The sequence below is a fragment of the Pisolithus orientalis genome, assembly GCF_024613125.1.
Source record: "Pisolithus orientalis strain OTSU chromosome Unknown F5J12scaffold_164, whole genome shotgun sequence".
Lineage (NCBI taxonomy): Eukaryota > Fungi > Basidiomycota > Agaricomycetes > Boletales > Pisolithaceae > Pisolithus > Pisolithus orientalis.
Genome location: NW_026260945.1, coordinates 23,935 through 38,521, shown reverse-complemented (window position 1 = coordinate 38,521; position 14,587 = coordinate 23,935). Strand labels below are relative to the sequence as shown.

Here is a 14,587-nt window from a genome sequence, read left to right as displayed (position 1 = left end):
GAAAATAGATATATTTACGTAATGGAAGGCATTGCTATTCGTCATTTACTGGAGCTGAAGTTGAGCTAAGGGTATGTTTTGAGGTGCAAACCTATGCTCAAACCAACATTCGCGAAGGTCGAACGCAGCGTGGTCCTACGGCAGTGATATACCTTTGACCTGCCCAAAGCCAGCAGCTCGCGAGCTTGTGGGTAGGTGGCTGTTTGTGCCGTTACGGAGAAAGGCAACAAGGGCGTTGCGTGTAGCCACAGCCTTGTCAGAGACAATAGAACGGCAAGTATGGAACAATGACATGCTCCCAACACGCAGCTGACGGAGCCACCTTAAATCATCCCAGGCTAGTCTTGCCTATCCCTTCGTGATAGCTGGCTACCTTTCTCTGGTCCGTGACCCTTCCTTCTTCCAACCCTGTTGATGCTTTCCTCCGTCGCCCGGCTGCGACGCCTTGCGTCTTTATTTCTCGCCCTTTCTCCTCTCGTTGCCTGCCAAGGCGACACCATTTGTAGGTCCATCCCTGCTCCTTCCTTGCCACAGGGACTTCACTTCCTCACTAGTTACATCTTCTGTTACTTACTGCTCAGAACCGGACGCTCTCCTTATTCAACAATTCGAAATTATCTACTTCCAGCAGAACTCGTCAGTGTGGTTTAACATCTCGGCGGCGAGCGTGGTACGTCCGTCAGTCAATCTGTTCACTTTATTCTGCTGAATATTTGTTTAGCAACCGGACGTAAATGTGTCGGCCAATGTCTTCCTGAATGTATACGGGATGCATCCCGTGAATTATACAATCGATCTTTGCTCTCTGTTCAATGGTGCACTGTGCCCGCTCCCGACTTACAATTTCACTGGTTCCGACATCGTTCCCCTCCCATCGTCATTGGGCTTAAATCAGCTGGTCCCCGAAATAACATTCAAGATTCCGGACCTCGAGGCGTAAGTTCTGTTGCAGAGGTGTCCTTCTTATCTCATTGCATTATAGCTATGCTCAGTTGTCGCTGACGGAGGTGAATACTGGGGCATTAAAAGCCTGTGTTCAAGCCACATTGTCAAACGGTTGGTCTGCCCATCAAGTGGGGGTGGAATGGGCAACAGGTGGTCTGGCCCTCCTCGCACTGCTTTCCGCTGTCTGGTTCTCAGTCACGCCGGACAGCCTTCTCTCCTTCCGTTTCCTAGATCTCTTCTATCTCTATCAGTGGGCAGCCTCGACCGCTCTTCTGGACCTTAATTATTCCTCGGTTTATATCGCCTTTGCAACTAATTTTGCATGGGCGTTGGGCTTGCTCTCTGCGTCCGCGAACTCCCCCATCCAGCTGGCGATCAACAACATGCGGCATCTCACCGGCGGCACGATGGCTGACTCATCAGGAGGTTCTGCAGTCGCCTACGTTAACAGAAAGCTCAGCCCATATAATGCTGCTGCTGCCATGTTTGTCTCTGGAACATCTCAGCTTCTTGAGATAAATCAAGAACTGGTTCTGATCGGGTCAAATTCGACGTTAGCAAATTACGCTTCGCCTGCAACGGAGCAACTGGATAGTGCAGGTACCGTGCAACTCGTCACTTCTTCGTCTTCCAACGTCCTGCAAGCTGGGATTCCTATTTATGTCAACTATGTTGGGATTGCGACTGCAAATGCGTTCATGACCATGTTCCTGACGGCCTTGATGGTTTTTGCTATATTCCTTGTGGCCGTTGCCATTGGATACGGAATTGTGGCCTACATAGCTCCTCGAAGCCGTGAAAAAGCAGGTTTTCTCCCAGATCTCCGGGAACGATATACGGCTTTGGCTCGAGCGTGGCTTCTCCGTTTGGTACGCTTCATTTCGTTATGAGGAGTGCGTTGTCTCACCCGAAGATGACAGTGCCTCATTGCCTTCCCGCCGGTGACAATATTTGCCATGTATCAATGGACTCTTGCGGATTCGTGGCTTTCTATCCTTCTCTCCGTCCTATGTTTATCGTTGGTTGGGGGATACCTCTCGTATTGTTTGTTTCTTATTGTTCGCCTTGCGGTTCGTGGTACATCATCTACACTTTACGCCGACCCCAAGTTCCTGACTTCCGGCGCGCCCCTCTTCGCGCTATATCGGCCTGAGCGGTACTATGCCGCTTTACCTCTACTCGTCGCCACTCTGCTCAAGGCTATTTTAACTGCGTTTGCCCATGCAAATGGTGAAGTGCAGATTATATTCATCCTGGTCGTTGAGGTGGGGGTACTTGCGACTCTTATAGTTCTTCGCCCGCACAAAACCAGAGGAGCAGACATTCTGGTTACTTACCTGGCAATTACCAGAGTCGTTTGCACTGGACTGCTTGTCTCCTTTGTGGAAGCGATCGGTCTGGGCGCTATCCCTCGCGTGATAATTGGTATCGTTGCTGCCGTTTTTATATCAGTGGCAGTCATTGTCATGTTCATCAACGTACTCGTCAACTTGGCGGCACCTTACTTCAGGAGACATCGTATCACAACATCCACCGATTTCTCAGCGTTAGAGAAGGGAAGACCTGGAGATGAGGAGACGGGGCGGCCGGTGAACCCTACACCGGAGCAAATGGTCCCTCTCGACCCATGTGTTAATCAACCGTATCCCGACAGTTCGTCGCAGACCTCGATGGAGGAGGACCCGAGTGTTTATACGCAAGAGTCGGGATCCACCACACTAGGTTCCCTGATACCACGCCAGTCGTCCCTACAGCCTTCTCAACAATCTCATTCGAGGAACAGCTCCATGTCGCATTCCCGTAATTCCTTTTCTCAGTCGTCAAACTTCGTATCGAACAATGCATCATCACCACAACAATCTCTCCCTCCTTCACCATTCTATTCACACTTGCAGTTGCATAGTAGACAGCCAACAATCGATGAACTTTCAGTCACTACTACTCATTGTTAGATCGGGTATTTCGCGTGTTTATGGGACATTTCGCAGACCCCGTAGCCATTTCCTTTTGCCTTGTAGTTACTGCGTATGTTTTTCCAGACGACATCACCCCGGTGTAATATTCGTAGATGTCAATTGTCGAGTCGTTGCACTTGGAGCTGCTGGGGGTTTTCTCCAGAACAAATAAATGGAGAGGGCAAGTGGCTTGGTGAGTTCATGATAAATCAACACATTAGCTATCCTTGACATTAGCTTAATAATCTAAGGGCCTGAATAGGGCCGCTCAAAGTTAAATGCGGAAAAAACACGCGAGCAAACTCAAGTGCGGTTGAGTTGTGAGTTTGTGGGCAAATATTTAAGCTCCGACTGGATATTCAAACTCCGCCGAAAAGCGTGCATGCTTACTAACAGAGATCTAGCAAGCAATAACAAACTGGTCCTAAGTGTTCCTTGGAACAACTCACCAATGAGGCAGGCAATAGTCTGCTTGCCTTTTCCTTCATATCTCTCACTGAGTTTCTTCTGTGTCTCAGCAGCAGTTTTCACATATAGTACTCCACTAAGGGGTTCATCCTTGAAGATGAGTGTGATTTGCACACATGCTTCCTGGTCCTTGAGGAGCCATTCCTCATACTTGTCAGGATGAGTTGTCTGGTCTGGAGGTTTTACCTCTGTCTGTACCAGCAACAATGGTCCAGAGGCCACAAACTGTTAACACTTTTTGCATTTGGAATTTCCACATTTGATAGTTTGAACCATCATCTGCAAGGGGAGCTATGTCATGGAGTTGACTCAAGCCTTGCAAGACTCTTGTAGAGGTAGAGGCTGATGTATTTGCACTTGTGGATGGGCCTAGAGCCCAAGACATTGATGCCAAAGGTCCAGATGACATGTCTTATTGTATACTGTGGTACCACTTGGTTCAAGTTTGCTACTGTAAGGTTAGAGCTGCTCAGGGCTCATAACCTCTTGAAGGTAGGCTGAGATGAGGGACCTAGGAAGGAGACTCAGGCTTCAGTTAGAAGAAGTCTTATCACAGCTAACCTAGGAAGGAGACTACAGCAGTAAGTCAGTAAGGTAGCTATTAATAAAGGAGAACAGTTACCTCAGGCTTCAGTTAGAAGAAGTCTGAGGTACACCTGAAGGAAAAACAAACATCCTAAGTGTGAAGAATTATTATGTAAGCTTGTACAATGTAAGCAAAAGTCAAGTAAAAGGGACAACACTTCAACAGTTGCCAATCAGATGGTGCCACATCAGTGGATGTTGTCACTGATCCCAATCTTATCCATGCAAGCATTTTGACAAAGGAAGGGTCCACTTTTGCATGCTAATTCTGGATGAATTGAACAATGTGAGTTAACAATCTCCATAGGAAAGCTCTGAATAATTGATGCTGCACCTTCACAGTTTCAGATGAACACCTCAACAGGTTATTCACAATGGCATGTGAGTACAAGGCAGTACCATTCACAGGGCAAAGTTGTGCCATATCTCTGGCAAGGGTGGCATTGGTGCCCCCAGACAGCTTATCCTTTTTATCTGGGTCACCAGCCTTTGCAAGGGTTATGCATTTTGCTACATTGGAAAGCAGCTCAGCAGAAACCATTGAAACTTCATCCAAAACCAAATATGTGACATTGCACCATATCTCTTGTAATTCATCCATGTCAACATTCTGTTCATTGGTATTGCACTGATCCTGTCTCTTGCCTTTGCCCAGGGAACAAGAATTCATGAGGGTGCACTTCAGGTAACCATTTTTCATAAGCATTTAGGCTGAATAGTTTCTCCAAACCATCCAGCCTAATAGCCTCCCAGACCAAGGTCTGCCCAGGGACATCTGGTCATGTCCCAGGGCTATGCAGATTTTTAGGCCCTGGGACAGATGGGATTTCCCACGTAGCCATCCATTCAAATGCAATTATTTGGGATGTCCCCAGACTGCCTTGGGTGACTGGGGTCCCTACTCCTGAAAGTGCAGCTTATATTAGCATTGAAATAGCTGCAGAAATCCTAGCCCCCTTGCTCCTCTGACAGATTTAATCCACAAAGTATCCTTTGACCTATACATCCCCTCCCATCCCACCATGCATAGTAGTATACAATAGTACTTTTCATGTACATCTTTGTGATGTGATTCTGCTGTATTGGGACATCTCACTAGTTGCCAGGGAGATGACCCACCTGGGCCTCCACATTTGCCTTGAAAATTGCAATAATAAATTCAATCAATTTGTGTCTATACCTCATGCAATTTGTACTGTATGAAGGAAGAAGTGAATGGTTTTTGAACACTTGTGTGACAAGCCAATATCTCAAAGTTCCCCACATAGAACATGGGGTTGGTCACCTTTGCAACACCATCTGCAGAGGGCAGAATGTCCCAGATGAGCCTCTGAGGTCATCATGGGGCATTGTGCTGGTCTGCAAAGGTAACTTAGGAGGATGTGCCATCATAGCCCTCTGAGGCTGGGATGGGACATCCCACTGACTTTCATAAGGGGACTTGGGATGTCCCACAGCAGCATCCAAGGCTGCCTTGGGACATCCCACCCTCCCCTTTGCCAACCGTTGGGATGTCCCACAACAGCCTCTAAGGCTACATTGGGACATCCCTCCCCCCTTCTGGCAAGCAGTGGGATGTCCCACAGCAGCCTCTAAGGCTACATTGGGATGTCCCACCCTCCCCTTTGCCAAGCAGTGGGATGTCCCACAACAGCCTCTAAGCCTACATTGGGACATCCCACCTACCCCTCTGCCAACCAGTGGGATATTCTACATTTTACCCATGCATATGTCTTGCAAACATGATGCTCAAAAAAAATGCTATTTAAACACACCAAATAGATTATAATATGTCTCTATCACCCTTATCTGTATTGAACCCTTTTACTTGGAGATGATGGTGGATCCATATCCAGTAGGTCATTCTCCCATTCTTCCCCCCAACAGAATTCTTCCAATGGCATATCACTTTGTTGGTGATATTCATCTGCCAGGGCAAATTCTTCAGCAACACATAGCAACTCATCATCCATCACTTCATCCTCATCCTCTTCACCCTCTGACTCCAATCCATCAAACCTCTCCTCATTATCACTATCAATATATATAACATGACCACCCTGCACCATGCTGTGCAGTTCTTCATCACTTGCACCCCAGTTCTCATTAGGTGTTCCAGGATAGCCTCTAAGTTGCCTCTTCCATAAGATGCACAGACCTGCTAGTCTCAATGCTCTGCAGTCAAGTTCATATGCAAGATCAACATCTGCAATGTGTGTTAGTCATGGTAATGCAATGACACATGTCTCTTACCAGTACTCTGTATGGTTTTCTGCACATGACCCCACTCTTCAGAAAACCACTCTGTCAAATCTCTTCTTTCCTGCAACAGGTGCCTTTCCTCTTCTTCACAACACCCCAGCTCAAGGAATGATCTGATCCCTGAGTGCACTTTTTCATCAGCTAACCATGGGGGTAGTAACCCATCTGAATCATCCCCAAGGCCAATATCCTGCCAAATATCATCATCCACATCCAGTTTGAACAAAGAGTCCCTTGGGATCAGGAGTGGGGCTATTGACCCCTGAGGAGCTTTTCCCTTGTGTATGAGGCCTACAATTTGCAGACACAGATTATTGTAGCTACTGGCAAGCTTGGCTATTCCTGGTTCTCATTGCTTCACAGATGCTTCTGTGTGGTTTTGAAGTCTTTGTTCTTCAAGGCAAGTCAAATACAAGGGTATTCATGAATGATGCCCTCTTACCACTGAGAGTCTGCCAATATGAGTGTTCCAGTCTTTCCAACTCAAACTTTTGTTGGCACAGATGATCTCTGATATGTTTCTTGATTGCTAATGCATGCATGTGAAGCTATGGAACATGGTCTCAATTAGATGAAACCATATTGAAAATACACTGCTACTAACTTGAAGATAAGCACTCTTTTGGATACTAGCAAGATTTGAATGCCCATTTATGCCTAGGGTTGCCCTCTGGTTCTGCAAAGCATCTTTAAAACACTTAACCTTTTGATGACACTCTGCAATTTGGATAGTCAAGCTTGTCATGTCAGCAACCCCATGGAGAAGATCTTTCTCCAGCACTTCTAGCCTGGCCTCATAATTTCCCAATGATTTTGGAGTTGCCATGATTTGCAATATCATATTCTCAGCAGCTTTAGAGCTGTGACCTAATTTGATGGTGAGCAGGTATCATTATTTATATCAGCAGCTCACAAGGAGCTGGCTTTGTCTGTGCAGAGACTTGAGCAACCCATTCAGCTTGAAGAGTTGGGATATCAACTCCACATCTCCTTAGGCCTCTGTTTGCAGCAGCCTTCTTTTCTTGGCAATGATTCCAGTGATGCAAAAGCCACTGGCCCAAACCAGTGAGACACTTCATGTCCAGGTGGCACACCTGGAAGTCAATAACAAAGAGGCATTAATGATACTGAATAATATGTTAGCTTGAAACAGATGTGGCATACTGCACACATACCCCAGAAACATGAAGAGATGGTATCAGCCCTTTGATTGAACTCCAAAAATGCTCACATCCCTCTCCATCAGATAGCCCAAATCCTTCACATTTTCAGGGGTGATAGATAAGCTGACATGCCCATTGATGACCAAAGGCATGAAATACTGAGATGGCAAAAGAAATATGTGGCAGAAATGACTTGAGAAAACCCCACTTCCTGCAGCTCTGTTCCAGTTGACAACCTATGTCATATAACAGCCCAATATGAAAATTATCTGGGAGGTGGCCAAAAAGAGATTTGATGAGGGCAAGTGCATAATGTTGCCTCTCCCCAGCTGAAGTCATATTTGCAAGGTAAATGACATGATCATGACAACAGAGTAGGGCCATGACACCAGTATCTGAAAAGAACTGGGTACTTGCCTACACTGCCATCAGACCAATGGAGTCAGAATAAATGATTAAGACTCACTTTCTGGTGCCTCTCATCAGCTGCAGTAAAGGACTCATTACAACCCTTCAGCACTGACATTGTTATCCTCATTCCCTCTTCAAACTCATCCTCCCCATCACCAAGATAATTCTTTTTCAAAGCCTGCCCACTCCTCCTTTGGGTTGAAGACTTTGACTTTTGCAACTCATTAACCTCATGCTCCATAGCACAAATATCTTCTTGTGAAAGAAAGACTGTAGCTGTAGGGTTTACTGGATCATCTGGATGCCTACTTCTGCACTTCTGAGTAAAACAAGCATCAATGCAAACAATTGCATCAACATCAGAAAAGCTAGAACAAAGGAAATTTTAGCAGTTGACAAAACTATATCCACCAAGTGACATACCCATGTTCACTATTATTGCTCTGCCAGCTCTGGCCACCAAAGCATAGAGGACAATGCTGTTGTAAGTATTCTGATGGCCTCATCTTTGAACTGAGGACATCATTGTCTGGGGAACTTGGCAATGGGATTGCAGAGGGGATGTTTGATGGTGGACTAGCAGATTCTTGCAGTTGTTGTTGGACATATTCATCAAGGGATGTGTCCAGAATACAATACCAGTGATATGCATTACTGAACCTCCAGTGTATACCCTCCTGCAAGTATCATCAGCAATGATCCATGAATGAGAAGAACAACCAAAGTATGCATTAATAATATAGCAACATCACCACAAACAATACCAACAAACATCCTACCCTATCAATATAACACTACAGCAGTCCTAAATAGTCATGCATCAGATTAAGATATACTACCTACATAGCAGAGTCATCTGTACTACAGTCACTATGGCAGTAATGTATGTTTTATGAAGTGGAAAAAATGGGGTAATGATACAAAACATGACAATTCCATACCTTTGTGTCCACCTCATAACCCATAGCTGCAAGGTATGCCTCAAGGGACTCACACCATGCTGAAGTGTTTGGAGGTATGCACATGAAGAGTTGTCAGACAAAGCCAAGAAGCTGTAGGCTAACAGCAAGTGTTGGCCCCAGTGGGGCATAGGGGAAGTAGCCCATCCAAAGGAGTTGGAGGGCTGCAGGTGCACAAGGACAGACAGCCAGATCAACTGATTGCAGAGCTGCCATGAATGCATTTAAGCAGAGGAAAATGACAAAGAACACAGAAATCTCACCATTGAAATCAATACAAATGACTCTCAGTTTTTGAGTCTGGTGACAACCACACATTGGCAGTTCATAGTCAACAGGATTCTGGAAGTGGTTGGATAGTCATCGATATGCAAGATACAGCTGAAGGAGGGAAGGGATGACAGTGTGCAACCATTGCTGCCATTGCTTCTTTTTTTTTTGGGCATTCCTAGATGGTGACAAGAGCAGGTCTTGGCTAATATGTAGCCCATTGGTTAAATGGTTGAAAGTGGCATCATGGGAGAGGTCACATTCACTACCCACAGATAGCTCTAACAGGCAAGCAGCACTTGAAGCAGAGTGGTGTTGGATGTGTGGGTCAGAGGAATCACTGGGGTGTTGTGTGAAAGTGTGATGGCCAGGTAAGGTGAGCAAGTGCTCAACAGGAAGGTAAAGCCCCACAGTTTTGGGAACACAGCATGAAGGTGCAGCAGCCTGATGGTAAACAAGGACCACAAGATCATCCACATGGAGCAAGTCAGGAATCTGGTTCATCGGGGCAGTAACTCATACAGAGGGACCACACCTAGTAAGCTGTTTCAGTCAACAAAAAGACATCTATGAAATTTGGTCAGATGCATAAACTGTCTAGGTGAGTTAGTGGTAGATGACGATCCTGCAACACCAAGTTACAGGACTGTGACCAGGACACTGAATCCAGGTTGCTGGAAGGCAACCCCAAGATGCCACCAGCATGTCTCCAATAGTCAGCCTCCAGCATAGAAAAGTGAACTGACCTTTGCACATGACTAGTGAGGGTGATGGGGAAAGAGATGAAGCAAGTGTGTGATGAACAAAATGAGATTGCAATTGTGGTGTGCTATGAATATCATTCAGGAAATGTACAGAGTAAAAATGGTATCAGGGAATGATGAAGGAGGTTACCAACTATTTCAACCATAACCACACAGTGCAGTTGGAATAAGGCAGGGAAGAAGGGGCAGACAACCAAAAGTATCAAAGAATGACTGTACATAAAATATAGCCAACTTCTTTTCCATTGCCCAGACATGCAATGATGATGCTAATGGCATAATTGGCTCCACCAAGTCCAAGGGGCATCCTGGCCATACAGCAAGTAATGCCCAAAGCTTCTCTACATACTCCCATTTCTATTGAAAGCCAGATGAGCCAAGGCCTTGATTTTGCTGAGGGAAAGGCTCAGCACACATGGTGAGTTCTGAATCACCCGGGAAAATCTGCATAGAGTTCAGAAACAGTGCATTCCTGGTGAGGTAAAATTGTACATACCTGCTGGACATGATCAAGCCACTCTGAATCCTGATTTGACCACAAGCTAGGCATCATCACATGGTCAAGAGTGACCAGCTCAAACCAGAGTTGTTTTCATATAAATCTCATAAAACCTTGCTTTTCATCATCTGATTGATGGTAGCAAGGTCTGTGAAGGAAATTGAAATATCCCAGAATTGTACATGGCTAGGTATGTCATGTTGGAGGCTGATGAGCTCAGGACTGAAGAGGGCAGCAGATTCATGTAGTCAGTCACCAGAAAATGTGGATGAAATCTGCTTGGGAATTGTGTTCAGGAAATCCTGCCAGGACCAAGGGATAACAGGAGATGCATCCAAGGCAGAAAGACAAGTGATCCAACCCGCTCGAGAGACTAGCCAATTCCTCAGGTACCTCTGCTGGCAATTGGAGGACTCACCCCTCACAAACAGACTCAGGCTGGGAAAGAAGTAAGCTACCTTGGGCACATTGGGACTAACCCTTTTTGCATCCTTATTCATGTCCTTCAGGGCAGCATGCCATGCAGACATAGCAGGGGGAATAGCTGGATTGCTGAGGTCTTCCCACAGTTTGGGATTCAGAATGACCAACAGCTTGGCTCCTCTCAAGCCTGCAGGGGGATCTGAGCAAAATGTTAAACACACTGAGACAAAATGAATAGGATATGTATATGGCTGATTATGTTGTCAAGCCCTGCCTGTCCTAACAGCTCCAGTACTTGAACTTGCACCACTGGAACTTGCAGCATTGGAAGCTGTGGGACCCATGCTTGTGGGAGTTGAGGCCACACCACTGCTGGTGCATGGTGGTTCTGGCCAGGGAGCTGCAAATTTCTTGAGCCCAATTGCTGGGCCTTGTCAAGTATGCCTGTGGTGCAATTCACCAGGGTGGTACCAGGCACTGTGCCATTTCAGCATCTGTCCAACCTCAAAAACCTCAGGATCCATGACTATGTCATGAGGGTGCATAATCCCAATGGTCTTCAACACTTGCATGTCTGGGAGTACATGATCAGGTTTCCAGACCATCCAGACAGGCATGCATATTTCAAAAAGGCACTGGAAAATGGTGGGGTCTGTCATGAATGCCCCAATCCAGTGGTCAAATGAATTGACAAAAGTGCCCATAGCAGGGTCAAGGTCTGTGTCCAGATATTCTAGCATGCCAAAGATGTCTAGGAGGAGGCATTGAAAAAAAGCGACCAATATGACTGTCTTGAAATGTAAATGGGAGTTGCTAGAGAAATTTTTAATTAACATGCCTCGTGTTGATATGTTGACTCCTAGATGATGATGATGATGCACATGCTTGCAATGCTCAGACTGTTTCTTGTGCCCAGTCCCCACTTCCCCCATCTTCACCACCCACATATGAGTCTGATGACTCTGCCCATCCTGTAGGGGATGTTGTCCATCCTTGCCAAGAAGGTGGCCTGATCTATACTAGACTTCAGAAGAAGGGCAAAGGTAGGGCTATAGATGCCAAGGACATTGATGCTGCAAACCACAGTGACTGTGACACCCAACTCACAAACCTCAAGAAGTGAGGGAATCTGTCCACAGCAGTGTTAGATGAGATACATGCTTTTGCAAAGGATGTCAAGACAATGGCAGAAGAACTTGGCCAATGGCACAGGTGGTCTACATGCAACATACTTGTTGCTGTGGGATTTAGTGTTAAGGCTTCTCATACCAAAATTAATGAAGCCAACCTCTTCCACTCATGGTATTGGGCCACACAGCCCAAACCAGATGGTGGTATGGCATTCCTCCCTCTCACATCTACTGTTCTAATGTCCTGACCAGCTGATTGAAATTCAATTGACAATTTGATTACGAAGGAGTACAACACCCTCATGATAGGCATCCCCAAGGATGACTTTGCAACAAGGAGGGAAAAGTTTAAAGCTGTCTATGAGTGGAGTGAGAGCTCCTCTGCCATACCAACTAATCAATCTGTCAAATCTATTGCAGCTAGAGTGGACAATGCAAAGACACAATTTTCTGGATTGGTATGTGGTTGCAACTGTGCAGCCATCGATTCTGATCATTCCACAGGTGGAGGTGTGGTCCAATCTCGAGGATATTGAGATAGTTGGAGTGGTAATGTATGTTGGACAGGACCCTGCAGGATATCAAACTTCTGGCATATTTGGAGGCTCTGAGACAATAAGAAACTTCATCAATGAAAATGGCATTGATGTCCAGTCACTCATGGATAAGTATACCACAATTTTCAAGTAAGTTTATTTCTTGCATGTTTCATTTGACCTCACGGGATTGTTGTAGGTGTCTCAGGAACAGTGATGGTGCAGATGCCAGGGTGGCTGGCACTGGTTCCATTGGAGATGTGGGTTCTGTGCTGGAACTACATTGCTGTACAAAGGAGACTCTGAGAGACTGCAACCACAGAGTATTTGGAAGCATGATGAAGGAGAAGATGTTGGCTGCATTGAGAGATCTGCATGGTAAGTGATTCTTGTGCTGTATGTGCATTTATCTTGATCCTTTGCTCAGTCACATGTGGCATTGAAGTCAGTGATCCCCAGAAAGTTTCCTGGCACCAGCTTCTCAAGTTTTTGCAGAAGAGCCACCTCACTATTGTCAACTGGACCCATAGTGTATCTCCACTGGGCCCTGCTTTCAAGTACAAGAAACTTAAGGCTGGCCCTTTTTGTCAACTTGTAGTACCTTACCTTTGGAGAAAACTGGGTCTTTTGTATGACAGGCAAACCAATGATGAGGAAGAACAAGATAGACTGGATGATGTGCTGGAAATTGAGATTAAGTGCTGGAATGAAGGTATTCCCTATTTTATTCATCCAGTTGGATGCTGAAGTTCTGTGTAGAGGTCATCAATATTTTGGATGCTGACCCTTTGAAGGGTGAGATCACACTCATCAACGCTACTGATGGTACTGTTTTTCAGCAGATCTCAGATGATCCAGAGTGGAAGAAGTCCCTCAAGGAAATGGATCACCAGCAGCAAGGCATAGAGGTCCTTCAACAGCCACAACCCTGACTGCAGCAACAACTCCCTTTTCCCTCTTGGAAGTGACCCTGCATGGAGGCATCAAATTGTAATACTATTGGTCCCCAGGTAAGTTCTGCTCTTTACTCAATATCCAGTATCTGCTGACATTTGCAAGGCTTTACAGTCTGACCATCAAACTGCACCATGCAATCAATGCTGGGATGTGTGCCCCATTGTGCAAGACTCATGCTGTGACCTGTCCACAATTCCAAGCAATGTGCACACTTGAGAGCCTGGCCCATCTGAGCCTCCTGCACCAACTCTGCAATATGGGGTAGGATTTGGTTCCTATGGTCTGATAACAAGACTAATGAAGCATTGTATAGGATCTATGTTGGGATAATCTTCCAAGCCATCCTCACATGCGAGAGGCTGGCCCAGCCCAGCAGTCTTTTCCCAGATGACAAGTGAGTATCCAGGCCTCTGACCTTTGGTAACAAGACTAAGGAAAAATTATGTAGGATTCTTGGGGTGATTATATGAACTATCATGATCCTGGCCCATCTAATATCCCATATCATGTGAGTAATTTGATTTTGCAGAGGTTTCACCATTGACTTGCATTCTCTCTAGGCATTACCTTCTGGCCACCACAATCAATTTCCTCTGTCTTGCCAAGGATTCCATCATGTTCCATCTCAAACCAACCATCCTTACTACAACAGTCCATATACTAACAACTACTACCCTCCAACCCAGTCAGGTGAACCTCATTGGGTTAACAGGGGTAATGCTGCACAATATGAGGATGACTTTGCTGAGGAGTATATAAATGAAGATTACTACTAGTGTAGTTTTTGCTTCCCCTACAACATATTTGTCATGCATCACTTGTATATTGATGTTGCTGGTGTCAGCAATGATGTTACCATCAGATTTGGGGGACAAGTCTGTGGCTCTCCACTCAGTCCTGTGCCTTTCCTATTGCTTTTTGCACCACTCATTCCCCTTGCTGAGACCTCTCTGGGGGGGCCTCTTTTGTCTAATTCCATGGAGCCACTATTGAGATATCACTGTTTTTGTGTTCAGAGGGCAGTGAGACAGTTTTTCATGTAGCTCAGGATCCAACGGTCCAATCATGGTGGCTCCTTTTTTTCCATGTTTATCTATGAGTACCTGACCACAATGTTCACCAGGTGCTACAACCACTGGACTGGCTGCTGGAGAGTGGGGTGGGATGTCCCAATATAACCCAAGAGGGTGTTCTGGGACATAGCCTCAGCTAGTGTGGCTGTGGCTCAGCTCCAAAGGCTGACCTGCTCAACAACAAGCA

At 45.8% G+C, this 14,587-nt stretch overlaps 2 protein-coding genes across 2 annotated transcripts; one reads left to right on the top strand and one right to left on the bottom strand.

Annotated features, from left to right (window-relative positions):
• Positions 1-5,758: 5,758 nt before the first annotated feature.
• On the bottom strand, positions 5,759-9,066 carry F5J12DRAFT_908058 (uncharacterized protein; the record flags this gene model as incomplete). The annotated part of the gene is made up of 13 exons (XM_051748990.1): positions 5,759-6,159; positions 6,207-6,546; positions 6,577-6,608; positions 6,658-6,763; positions 6,820-7,082; positions 7,129-7,309; positions 7,391-7,419; positions 7,507-7,795; positions 7,845-8,157; positions 8,213-8,318; positions 8,367-8,466; positions 8,830-8,945; positions 9,012-9,066. The coding sequence occupies 13 exons, from the start codon at positions 9,064-9,066 to the stop codon at positions 5,759-5,761; spliced, it is 2,331 nt and encodes a 776-aa protein (XP_051594102.1).
• Positions 9,067-10,108: 1,042 nt separating this feature from the next.
• On the top strand, positions 10,109-14,103 carry F5J12DRAFT_787887 (uncharacterized protein; the record flags this gene model as incomplete). The annotated part of the gene is made up of 17 exons (XM_051743711.1): positions 10,109-10,200; positions 10,578-10,670; positions 10,693-10,730; positions 10,973-11,142; positions 11,196-11,354; positions 11,411-11,420; positions 11,568-11,823; positions 11,876-12,038; positions 12,122-12,292; positions 12,339-12,520; positions 12,570-12,748; positions 12,798-13,082; positions 13,130-13,278; positions 13,410-13,477; positions 13,641-13,721; positions 13,888-13,978; positions 14,014-14,103. The coding sequence occupies 17 exons, from the start codon at positions 10,109-10,111 to the stop codon at positions 14,101-14,103; spliced, it is 2,277 nt and encodes a 758-aa protein (XP_051594101.1).
• Positions 14,104-14,587: the final 484 nt, after the last annotated feature.